The sequence below is a fragment of the Manis pentadactyla genome, chromosome X (assembly GCF_030020395.1).
Source record: "Manis pentadactyla isolate mManPen7 chromosome X, mManPen7.hap1, whole genome shotgun sequence".
In the NCBI taxonomy this organism is placed as follows: domain Eukaryota; kingdom Metazoa; phylum Chordata; class Mammalia; order Pholidota; family Manidae; genus Manis; species Manis pentadactyla.
This window is the reverse complement of record NC_080038.1, coordinates 79,854,985-79,867,899: the sequence shown is the minus strand read 5'-3', so window position 1 is coordinate 79,867,899 and position 12,915 is coordinate 79,854,985. Positions and strand designations below refer to the sequence as shown.

The 12,915-nt window shown below is 35.3% G+C and overlaps 1 protein-coding gene across 1 annotated transcript in view; it reads right to left on the bottom strand.

The window, feature by feature from the left end:
* Positions 1-12,915, bottom strand: part of LOC118934470 (kelch-like protein 4) — a 98,025-nt gene that overhangs the window by 15,303 nt on the left and 69,807 nt on the right. The window contains 2 exon segments of the mRNA XM_057495364.1: positions 7,424-7,599; positions 10,937-11,149. Coding sequence (XP_057351347.1) covers positions 7,424-7,599; positions 10,937-11,149 — 389 coding nt within the window.

The window sequence follows — 12,915 nt, the reverse complement described above, 5'->3', positions numbered from 1 at the left end:
TAGTATTTTACTAGTAACATCTGACAAGACAAAATGTTAAAGAATAACAAATCTCTGTGTGCTTTGGAAGATGGTCCTGTACAAGAGTAAGATTGAACATTTTAGTATACTGTGATTGGCATAACAAATTATGTCAGTGAGCTATTTTTGTTTTTGTTTTTTAGCCTCAATACAGTAAAGGCTTCCCTTTGATAAATGTGAGGCATTATTTAGCTATTTGGGATATTGTTTGAATAAGACAAAGGTATTTTGCTAAAAATGAGACTCTATTTTCAGCTTTAGATGTTCTCTTTTATATGTTATTTTCCAGGTATTATAGTAGCTTTTTCTTAAAATAAAAAATGTTTTTAACTTCGGACTCAAATATTACCAATGATTTTATAACATTTCATGCCTTGGCTACTATCAGTTTCCCTTAAACATTTTAACATTTTAAAGTACTGAGGCTAAGCCTGGACTATTGGATTTCCATTTATAGTATGAGGTACGACAATACATACACTTAACACAATTAGCAGCTGTATGTAATTAATGCTTGAAAACTTGTTCTGTCTTCAGAGATGAGAGCAATTATAACTACATATTAAAATGACACAAGAATTTTCACATTTGATTACTAACTGAAGGAAAGAACATTCTTCTCTTCTTCCTACTCCATTTCTTGAAAGTATCCACTTTCCTTCCCTTTGATAAATATGGCTTTATAGTAGCTTTATCACCACCACTCATGCACCCTTCCAATGTTGACAGGAGCTTCCTAACACAGAAAATAAAAACAAGGAAAGAAATGCTGTTTGAATGAATGTTGTTTTTAACATAATATGGCATGCTGGAGTTGAAAAAGTCCTTAGCTATTCTGGTCCAAACTTCATCTTCCATAAAAGTAAGGGGAAATACAGGCCAGATCAAAGTCCAGGGTGGTGGAAGAATGTACATATCTTTGGAATGATGCAGACCTGAATTTGAGGAGCAGGTGATATTGAAGAAGTTTCACCTCTCTGATAATTTTCTCCTTTGAAAAATTACAGCTAGGGGATTAAAGATGGTGGCATGAGAGGTGAGACAGACACTTCCTCCAAAAACTGCATATAATATGAAAATATAATTAATATAACTAACCCTGAGAGAGCAACAGGAAAGAGAACTGTGCCACACTGTATACACCTGGAGAAAAGAGCAGACCTCACGGAACAGGGTAACAAACCCAAGCAGTGACCCAGTGGGGCCCAGGCCCCTCCCCCACCCCAGCTCACCACAGGAGGAAGAGAAACTGAGTAGAGAGGGAATGGAAGCCTGGGACTGCTGAATACCTAGCTCCGGAGATCTTCTCTGGGAACACAAACCTACATTTCATGGTGCTTTCATGATGCTCTCATGATTGTGGGGTTGGAAAACTGGGACAGGCAGATTTCTTGGGGAGACTGGGATTCTGGCTGCTTGTGGAAAGCAGGGATCCATATCCAGTTGCGTTGTGACAAAGGCTTATACTGGTGTGCTTGGCCCACTGGTTCAGGCAGTGGAGGCAGGCATAACAGCCGGGAAGCAGGACTTTTTCCTATCCCCAGGCACCAATAACACTCCCCTGCGACCCCCAACATTGCTTCAGAGGCTGAGCAGATCCAGAGAGAAGAGCTTCTGGACACTAGAGGGTGCCATATATAAATATGAAATGCCAAAGGAACCAGGTCCAGAGTAAAATTATTAATACAACTCCCAAGAAAGATTTAAATGACATGGACCTCATGACTCTCTCTGAAAAGAAGTTAAAAATAAAAATCCGTAACATGCTAATGGAGATATGGAAAGACATCCAAGAACTCAGGAATGAATTCAGGTAAGAGATCCAATCATTGAAGAGCACGAAGGAGGGTATTAAAAGCAGGTTGGATACAGTGGAGGAGATGATAAATTAAACAAACCAGAGAAGAGGAATACAAAGAAGCTGAGGCACAGAGAGAAAAAGGGACCACTAAGAATGAAAGAATATTGAGATAACTGTGTGACCAATCCAAACGGAACAATATTTGCATGATAGGGATACCAGAAGAAGAAGAGAGAAAGGGATAGAAAGTGTCTCTGAGGAGGGAGTTGCTGAAAATTTCCGCATTCTGGGGAAGGAGATAGTCTCTCAGGCCATGGAGATCCACAGATCTCCCAACACAAGGGACCCAAGGAGGGAAACACCAAGACATATAGAAATTAAAATGGCAAAGATCAAGGATAAAGACAGACTATTAAAAGCACCAGAGAGAGAAATACAATCACATACAAAGGAAAGCCCATCAGGCTTACATCAGACTTCTCAGCAGAAAACTCACAGGCCAAAAGGGAGTGGCATGATATATTTAATGAAATGAAGCAGAAGGGCCTGGAACCAAGATTACATTACCCAGCAAGATTTTCATTTAAATTTGAAGGCTGGATTAAACAATTTCCAGATAAGCAAAAGCTAAGAGAATTTACCTCCCACAAACCATCTCTACAGTCTATTTTGGAGGGACTGCTAAAGATGGAACTGCTCCTAAGATATAATAGCTGTCACCAGAGGTAATAAAACAATAGTAAAGGAAGTAGAACAGCTAATTACTAAGCAAATGCAAAATTAAATTAACTATCCCCAGAGTCAATCAAGGGATAGACAGACAGTGCAGAATACAATACCTAATATATAAAGAATGGAGGAAGAAGAAAAAGGAAGAGAAAAAGAAAAGAACCTTTAGATTGTGATTGTAATAGCATATTAAGTGAGTTAAGTTAGACTCTTAGATAGAAAGGAAGTTAACTTTGAATGTTTGTTAACCACAAATCTAAAGTCTGCAACGGCAATAAGTACATACCTATTGATAATCACCCTAAATGTAAATGGACTGAATGCACCAATCAAAAGACATAGAGTCACTGAATGGATAAAAAACAAGACCCATCTATATGCTGCTTACAAGAGAATCACTTTAAACCCGGAGACATGCACAGACTAAAAGTGAAGGGATGGAAAAAGATATTTCATGCAACTAATATAGAGAAAAAAGCAGGAGTTGCAGTACTTGTATCACACAAAATAGACTTCAAAACAAAGAAAGTCACAAGAGACAAAGAAGGACCTTACTTAATGATAAAGGGGTCAATCCAACAAGAAGATATAACCATTATAAATATCTATGCTCCCAACAGAGGAGCACCTACATATGTGAAACAAATACTAACTGAATTAAAAGGGGTAATAGAATGCAATGCATTCATTCTAGGAGACTTCAACACTCCATTCACTCTGAAGGACAGATCCACCAGACAGAAAATAAATAAGGACACAGAGGCACTGAACAACACATCAGAGCAGATGGACCTAACAGACATCTACAGTACTCCACACCCAAACACAGCAGAACAGACATTCTTATCAACTGCACTTGGAATATTTTCAAGAATAGATCATATAGTAGGCCACAAAAAGAGACTCAGTAAATTCAAAAAGATAGAAATTGTACCAACCAGTTTCTTAGACCACAAAGGTATGAAACTAGAAATAAATTATGCAAAGAAAATGAAATATCCCACAAACACATGGAGGCTTCACAACATGCTCCTAAATAATCAATGTACCAATGACCAAATAAGAATAGAGATCAAGCAATATATGGGGAAAAATGACAAGAATTCAACACCGCAAAATCTGTGTTATGTAGCCAAGGCCGTACTAAGAGGAAAATATATTGCAATACAGGCCTACCTCAGGAAAGAAGAACAATCCCATATAAGCAGTCTAAACTCACAATTAATGAAACTGTAAAAAGAACAAATGAGGCCCAAAGTCAGTAGAAGGAGGGACATAATAAAGATTAGAGCAATAATAAATAAATTCAAGAAGAATAAAACAATAGAAAGAATCAATCAAAACAAGAGTTGGTTCTTTGAGAAAATAAACAAAATAGTAAACCCCTAGCCAGACTTACCAAGAAAAAAATAAAGTCTACACACATAAACAGAATCAGAAATGAGAAAGGATAAACCACTATGGACACCACAGAAATACAAAGAATTATGAGATAATACTATGAAAAATTATATGGTAACAAACTGGATAACCTAGAAGAAATGGACAACTTTCTAGAAAAATACAACCTTCCAAGGCTGACCAAGAAAGAGAAAATCTTAACAGACCAATTACCAGCAAAGAAATCAAACTGGTAATCAAAAAACTATCTAAGGACAAAAGCCCTGGACCAGATGGGACCACGGTGAATTTTATCAAACATTTAGTGAAGACCTAATACCCATCCTCCTTAAAGTTTTCCAAAGAATAGAAGAAGAGGGAACACTTCCAAACTCATTCTATGAGGCCAACATCACTCCAATACCAAAACCAGGCAAAGGCACCACAAAAAAAGAAAATTACAGACCAATATTCCTGATGAACATAGATGCAAAAATACTCAACAAAATATTAGCAAACTGAATTCAAACATACATAAAAAATATCAACCATCATGACCAAGTAGGATTTATTCCGGGGATATGAGAATGGTACAACATTTAAAAATCCATCAACATCATCCACCACATCAACAAAAGAAGAACAAAAACTACATGATCATCTCCATAGATGCTGAAAAAGCATTTGACAAAATTCACTATCCATACATGATTAAAACTCTCAACAAAATGCATACAGAGGGCAAGTACTTCAACATAATAAAGGCCATATATGACAGACCCATAGCTAACATCATACTTAACAGCAAGAAGCTGAATGCTTTTCCTTTAAGATCGGGAACAAGACAAGGCTGCCCACTCTCCCCACTTCTATTCAACGTAGTACTGGAAATCCTAGCCGTGACAATCAGACAACACAAAGAAATAAAAGGCATCCAGATTGGCAAGGAAGAAGTCAAACTGTCCCTGTTTGCAGATGACATGATATTGTACACAAAAATCCCTAAAGAATGCACCCCTAAACTACTAGATCTAATATCTGAATTCAGCAAAGTTGCAGGATACAAAGTTAATACACAGAAATCTTTGGCATTCCTATACCCTAACCATGAACTAACAGAGAGAGAAATCAGGAAAACAATTCCATTCACAATTACATAAAAAATAATAAAATACTTAGGAATAAACCTAAACAAGGAAGTGAAAGACATATACTCTGAAAACGACAATACACTCATGAGAGAAATTAAAGAAGATACCAATAATTGGAAACACATCCTGTGCTCATGGATAGAAAGAATTAATATTGTCAAAATGGCCATCCTGCCTAAAGCAATCTATAGATTCAATGCAATTCCTATCAAAATACCAACAACATTCTTTAATGAACTAGAGAATATCATTCTAAAATTCATATGGTACCACAAAAGACCTTGAATAGCCAAAGAAATTCTGAGAAGGAAGAATAAAGCTGGGGGCATTATGCTCCCCAACTTCAAGCTCTACTACAAAGACACAGTAACCAAGACAAATTGGTACTGGCACAAGAAGAGACCCATAGACCAATGGAACAGACTAGAGAGCCCAGATATAAACCCAACCATATATGGTCAATTAATTTTTGATAAAGGAGCAATGGATATACAATAGGGAAATGATGGTCTCTTTAACAGCTGGTGTTGGCAAAACTGGACAGCTACATGCAAGAGAATGAAACTGGATTATTGTTTAACCCCATACACAAAAGTGAACTCGAAATGCATTAAAGACTTGAATGTAAGTTATGAAACCATAAAACTCTTAGAAGACAACATAGGCAAACATCTCCTGAATATAAGCATAAGCAACTTCTTCCTGAATGCATCTCCATGAGCAAGGGAAACAAAAGCAAAAATGAACTCATGGGACTACATCAAACTAAAAAGTTTCTGTACAGCAAAGGACACCATCAACAGAACAAAAAGGCATCCTACAGTATGGGAGAATATATTTGTAAATGACATATCTGATAAAGGGTTAACATCCAAAATATATAAAGAACTTATACACCTTAACAACCAAAAAGCAAATAACCCAATTAACAAATGGGCAGAGGATATGAAGAGACAGTTCTCCAAAGAAGACATTCAGAAGGCCAAAAAACACATGAAAAGATGCTCCACATCACTAATCATCAGGGAAATGCAAATTAAAACCACAATGCGATATCACCTCACACCAGTTAGGATGGCCAACATTGAAAAGACTAGGAGCAACAAATGCTGTTGAGGATGCGGAGGAAGGGGAACCCACCTACACTGCTGGTGGGAATGTAAGCTAGTTCAACCATTGTGGAAAGCAATATGGAGGTTCCCCCAAAAACTAAAACTAGAAATACCATTTGACCAGGGAATCCCACTCCTTGGAATTTACCCAAAGTATACAACTTCTCAGATTTAAAAAGACATATGCACCCCTATGTTTATCGCAGCATTTTTTACAATAGCCAATATATGGAAGCAACCTAAGTGTCCATCAGTAGATAAATGGATAAAGAAGATGTGGTATATAAACACAATGGAATACTATTCGGCAGTAAGAAAGAAACATATTCTACCATTTGCAACCACATGGATGGAGCTGGAGGGCATTATGCTCAGTGAAATAAGCCAGGCAGAGAAAGACAAATATCAAATGATTTCTCTCATATGTGGAGTATAACAATGAAGAAAAACTGAAGGAACAAAATAGCATCAGACCTGGAGTCTCCAAGAATGAACTATTGATTACCAAAGACTAAGGTGTGGGAGGGCCCGTGGGGAGGGAGGGAGAAGAGGATTGAGGGGCATTATGTTTAATACACATGGTGCGGGTGATCCCGCGGAGAACAGTGTAGCACAGAGAAGGCACATAGTGGATCTGTGGCATCTTACTACACTGATGGGCAGTAAGTGCATTAGGGTATGGGTGGCGACTTGATAATATGGGCATATGTAGTAACCACATTGTTTTTCATGCAAAACCTTCATAAGAGTGTATATCAATCATACATTAATAAAAATAAGTAGAAAAAAAGAAAAAGAAAAAATTGCAGCTAATAATACTCATTCTTCACTTTGTTGCTTTTTCTTTTGGGCACAAGCCAAAAAGAGGAACAGACATTTGTGGATGAAGACATTGCTCTTTGACTTTCAAATCATACTATATATGTAGAAAGTCGGCCAGAGAGTAAAGTTCTTAAATTATTGAATATATTCACTTTTCTGTCAAGGGAATGAGTCCATGAAGTCAAAGGAATGTTCTGCCCTCTTCTATATAAGTACTATTGGATCCTGCTAATGATCAACTAGATCAATGAGTAATTTTCTGTGACACACATAAAGCATGCACTACAAAATCTTCTAAGAGAATGTGGATAGCCCCTAGAGCACAAGGTAATCTAATTAATTTCAAACATTTATTTTGAAATATTTTATTAAAATCTGAAATATACCAATCTTATTACTTTCATTACGTATCTCTCTCCATTCATGTTTCTGGACATCATATGACTCAAAAGTATTCAAATAACTATGCCCATCATATCCTCCAACCACATAGAGCCTGTCTCTGAGGGGACATACAGTGCTAGCATCACAAGGAACACTCAGAGGCGCCACAGTTGACCACGAATCAGTTTTTGGGTCATACCTTATGAGGTTTAGGAAGACAAAAGAGACAAGTCCAATAGTGTTAAAATTAAAAATATAGACATTAATAAAATGTGTATTTATCTAAGGAGTTAAAAATACCTTTTAAATATCAAATGTAGTCTACTAAATGTTAAGGATCAGTACAGGAAGAAATTGTCTTCTGCCACCAGAGTTCACTCAACGCATATCAAAAATGTAGTTCCTTTCCAACATACTATGCATTTCTTTGATAAGTACTCAGATTCTCTATGAGCAAATCACACATATTAGCATCTTAACATTCTATGAAAAATGCCCCCTCTCTCACTTAGTGTACTGATTGGAGGGCTTTTGTGTTTCTATTATCTTATTCGTTATGTACCAACATTATACACGATCCTGTTTATACAAGAGCTCACATTTTAAGTAAATGTGAATATAATTGCCTTTTTGCTTTATGTAATGCAGCATCCTGATTTCCATACAATTTGTAGTTAAAATGATTATAGTCTTATTCTATCTTTTTCCCTTCTGGGAGTTCCTATTTATCTTCATAGGAGCCTAGGATTATTTTCCATTTATTTTTATCTGAAGTTAACTCTTTATCCCCAAGCCTCTTCTGTAAGCAAATAAAAGGCAGTTGGGTAAGTAATATTAATTAAACTCTTCTCCAGGAATTATTTCCTAAAATTTGAAGCCTATTTAAAAAATATGCAATACTAAAATCTAAAGGAGTGACTAAAAGAGAACTCATATAATTATACTTGGAAATGCTCTCTGATTTTATATTGGCCTATTTGAAAAACCTAATGAAAAAGTTTTATTTTATGAAAGAAATTTTCATGAATTATCTTCTACTAATTTCCTTATAATTCTAATACCTCTCTTATTTCTGTTTTTATCTCTTTAATCATATTATAAATTATCTGATCCTAGCTTTCCATTTGAACTTGGCCATACACATCCAGGAATATTTTTAATAATATCTGAAAATCAGCAATAATTAACATAACCTCAATATCCAGAACATACTTTTGAGTGTCACAAAGCATATCAACTTGAGTTCTGATATTACAATAAAACCCAGAAAAAAAAAATCTCATAACTGCATGATTTAGCTAAGCTGAATCTTCAGCACAATTGTTATTAATTGATGCTTCACTCAGCTAACAGAGTACACACATGTATGAATGGTGAACCAGAGCTCATAGGATTTCCTTAAAGTCTTGCACCCAAACCCAATACTTTTATACATGTGCATAATAATGCTAAAAAAATCTGGCTGTTAATATTATCTGGATACTGTTTGGTTAGTTAACAAAAGCATTTTGGGAAATAGTGAATCTTTTGAGGAAAAAACTGGCAATATGGTTACCATCTGTAAAGACATACAGAAGCAGTTATTTAAAAATAATTAGCCACTATATCACTTTCGAATTAAAATAGCATTATGCCTCTCCCTTTTTGTTTTTGTTTTTTTGCCTTTCTGTCTCTCCTTACTTTGGATAGAAGTATCTGTATTCCAGTGGAAATAAAATGAATGTAGGTTATCTGATTCCACAGAATATGCACCTTTGATTGACTTTCTATTGACAAAGCTATTTTACAACTCTAGATGTAGAGGTTAACTTGTAGAAAACAGTTTTCTTGTGATTCTTGTATGTAACAATACAAATGAATTTTGTCTGACACAGAATTAATCTCCACCATGTAGATATGATGATACTCAAAGATTACATTTTATTCTCTACAAGACATTAACTACTTTTGCATCTATTAACAATTTTTTTCAGAACTCCTAAATTATCTGTATACCTTTTCTTCAAAGACTCTGAACTGGTTTTAGCATTTTATGGGCTTGATTCATTAATTAATCCCATAAAATCCTTGACACGTGCAAATTTTATGAAAAATTTTGTATGAAAGTCAATTTTCTGAAAATTATACTTTAGCACTAGCCATTTTCTCAAAGTTTTTTGAAGGAAAAGGCTAATAAGGAGATAAATATAGTAGTAAGAATAATACTGTTTACAAAAGTAACAGACAAAAACAGTATCATGAACTAACTTCTATTCAGTACTTAATGGGTACCGGGAAATGTACTAAGTACACTAACATTGACTATCTTGTACCCAAGGAGGTTGATACTATAATTATTCCCATTTTTCACATGAAGAAACTAGTGTTTAGAGATATAAAGTAATAGGATCAAGTTCACATACTTGTAAATAGTATTCCTGGGATTGGAACTTAGACTTCCCTTGAGTGGTGCAATTCATTATTTGAAAAGACTAATCTCTTAGTGTTCTTAAGAACTGGCTTTTCTCCCAGCTCTATCAGTTGGTTTTCTTTATAGTGCACCAACCCTTTCTTCTAAGTCACAAATTGTTTTTCTCATGCTGTTTTCAAGACTGTCTCTGTTTTTGATGTTCAACAGTTTACTTACACTGTCTCAGTGTGTGTCTCTCTAGGTTTGTCCTACTTGAAGTTCCAAACAACATTCCAACCTAAAATCTCTGATTGTATCTACAAAGCTTTCTCCTTTATTTCCACAGTTTTGATTGTGCTTTTTCCTCTCCCTGAAATTCCCTCCATTTGTTTATATACATACAAATTACAAATTTTACCCCTTGCATGAATTTCCCTTGAGGACACCATCCCGCACTGATCTGTCTTCTGAATTTTGATAATCTTACTGACTGCAAATTTCTCATTTGGTCTTAGTTAATATTATTTAACTATTGTATTTGCATATTTTTTTCTATCTTGAAAAGGAGTATGAATGGTATAACTGCAAAGTCATAGGATTGACTTGTTTTAAACATGTCACACTTTATTCATGCAAATAAGTGTTTCCCATTAAAAAAGGTTAACCTTGGAAAATGAAATACTTAACACAATAGAGTATTTGTTCAGAACATAATATCTCTCTTTGGGAATTCTTCTTGTATATTTTGTGGTGGTAAGTCTTCATCTTTTGAAGATTGATTTGATTTTTGGAATAAAGATATTTTTAATTGAGCTGAAGAATGGGTTGAGTGATACAGCTGGGTGTAAAATTTCTTCATTATTTCATCCCTTCTGTCTTATTATTTTAACAGTTGACTATCAAACAAAACAGCATATTCTTTTAATATATTTATTGGTGGTGGATCTGAAATGCTTAAGGAGGATTTCTTCAAAATACTTTGAGCCTAGGAATAAGTGTGCAATTTTACAAAGGATTAATCCCCTGAAAGGATTAACACTTATTTAGAAGCCTAAAAATCTTTCTGGTAGCCTAAAAATATTTCTCATTTCTGAAAAAAAGAAAATCAACAAATAAATACATGCATAAGTAAATAGAAACATTTTACCATTCCACACGGTTAGAAAGTATTGTGCATTGGTTAGAAGCAGAGGCATCGTGACCCCCAACAACATATAAGAATCCATTGTATGTTGCAACTCCCACACATCCACGTCTTTTAGACATTGAAGTACACAGACTCCATTTGTTAGTATGTGGGTCAAAGTATTCCATTGATTTGTGGCAGGGACGTCCATCACATCCACCACTAGCATATATCCTAGAAAAAAGACACAAGTGAGTGTATGTGTATACACATACGGAGAGGGAGATTGTATTTCCAATTTATGCATAGAATGAAAGTGAAAGAACCTTGCAAAAAGCATTTAAAGCTTCTGAATATATATTATGCTTGGTAGTATTTTGTAGCCGATGGTCTGATTCTGTGAATGGATATTTATTTGAAGGCACTTGGTAAGGTCTACCTTAATCCAAGCCTCTCTCCTTTATCATTTTTGTGAAAGTTAATTTGATGTGGTAGATTAATGATTTCGTGGAAAATGAAATACAGAGAAAGAAGGGAGATATCAAAAGCATTGGCAGTATTTGTCAATTATGGTTTAATAAAGGTGGAAATTAAAAATAAAAAGGTAGGTGTTGCCAAAGGCCAACTTTAGCAACCATATAATTTTAGCTAGACTCAACTGCCTACCACTGGAATCCCTATCATCTTTATGAACCGCTTTATTTAATATAAAAAACTGTCACTAACAAAACATAACTTAAACACCTAAGGAAATAGGGTAGAACCAAGAAACTGGAATTTTTCCTAGGGAGATACATTGTCAATGACATTTCTTTGATAAACTTTACAATGCCAATTATTTTGATGAGCAGCATTTTAAATCTAACTTAAATTGAATCCTGCATCAATAAAGAAGATAAACATTTACTAAACCGTATGTCTGTAACTGCACTTCATGCTGAGTTATGAGCCCATTTGTTTTGTGAGACAGCAAAACAAAATTAAATTAGTCAAATTCAATGCTTTCAGTCTATTCTGCAATAGTTAGGAGATGGTCACTGAGTCCCCTGTTATCATTCAGGCCAGACCAGAGATAATGACAGTTAGGAGTCTTTTAAGCTCTAAGACATGGTAAGCCCGGATTTTCTCTTAACTATGCACATTTCCCACTTCATACACAGGTGATAAAAAACATTTGTGTTGAAATTTCTACTGAGGCCATTTATATGACAAAGTACTGACTTTATACATAGTAAATATGGACACAGAAGCCTATCTCCTGCCACTGATATACCCTTCTGTCTGAAATTCTTATCATTCAAGTGCTTCCTACATGCTAGTCATTGTCTCCAAAGGACCCCTGTCAGAAAGTACATAATTACTTGGAAGAAGTAACCTTTCAGGCTCTTTGCAACCTCTAATACCATAGGACTTTAATATATTAGCTTTCTCTTAAAGGCAAGTGATCAGAAAGAGGGAAAGATTCAGAAAGATGGTACTAGATGTAATTCTAGAGTCTGGAATCCTAGACTCTCAGGAGAGAGGGAGTAGTAAAGAACAAAAGACTTCCATATTACAGAGGCCAAAGTTTTGATAAGTAAAATATAATCATAATGTAAATAGTGGTAGCTTCTTGAGGGCAAAATTGGAACTGGTTTACCTAAAAAAGTGCTTTTCAAGTTTACTGCACACACAAGTCACTTGAGGATCTTGTTCAAATACTGATTCTGATTCAGGAGGTTTATTTAGGGTGGGGCTAGGATTCAGCATTTCTTTTTTCATGAATTTTTATTGAGGCACATACAATGAAATGCACAAATCTTAGTGTATAGCTTGATGAGTTTTGACATATGTATACACTCACGTAACCATCACCCAGAGCAAGATATCAAACCAGCATATCTAAATAGATCTCAGGTAATGCTAATGCTGCTGGTCCCAGGACCACACTTGAGCGGTGAGGGACTGCAGAATATTTAATTTAAGTGTTCATTTTAGATAAGTATTTTCTGTCATAGTGA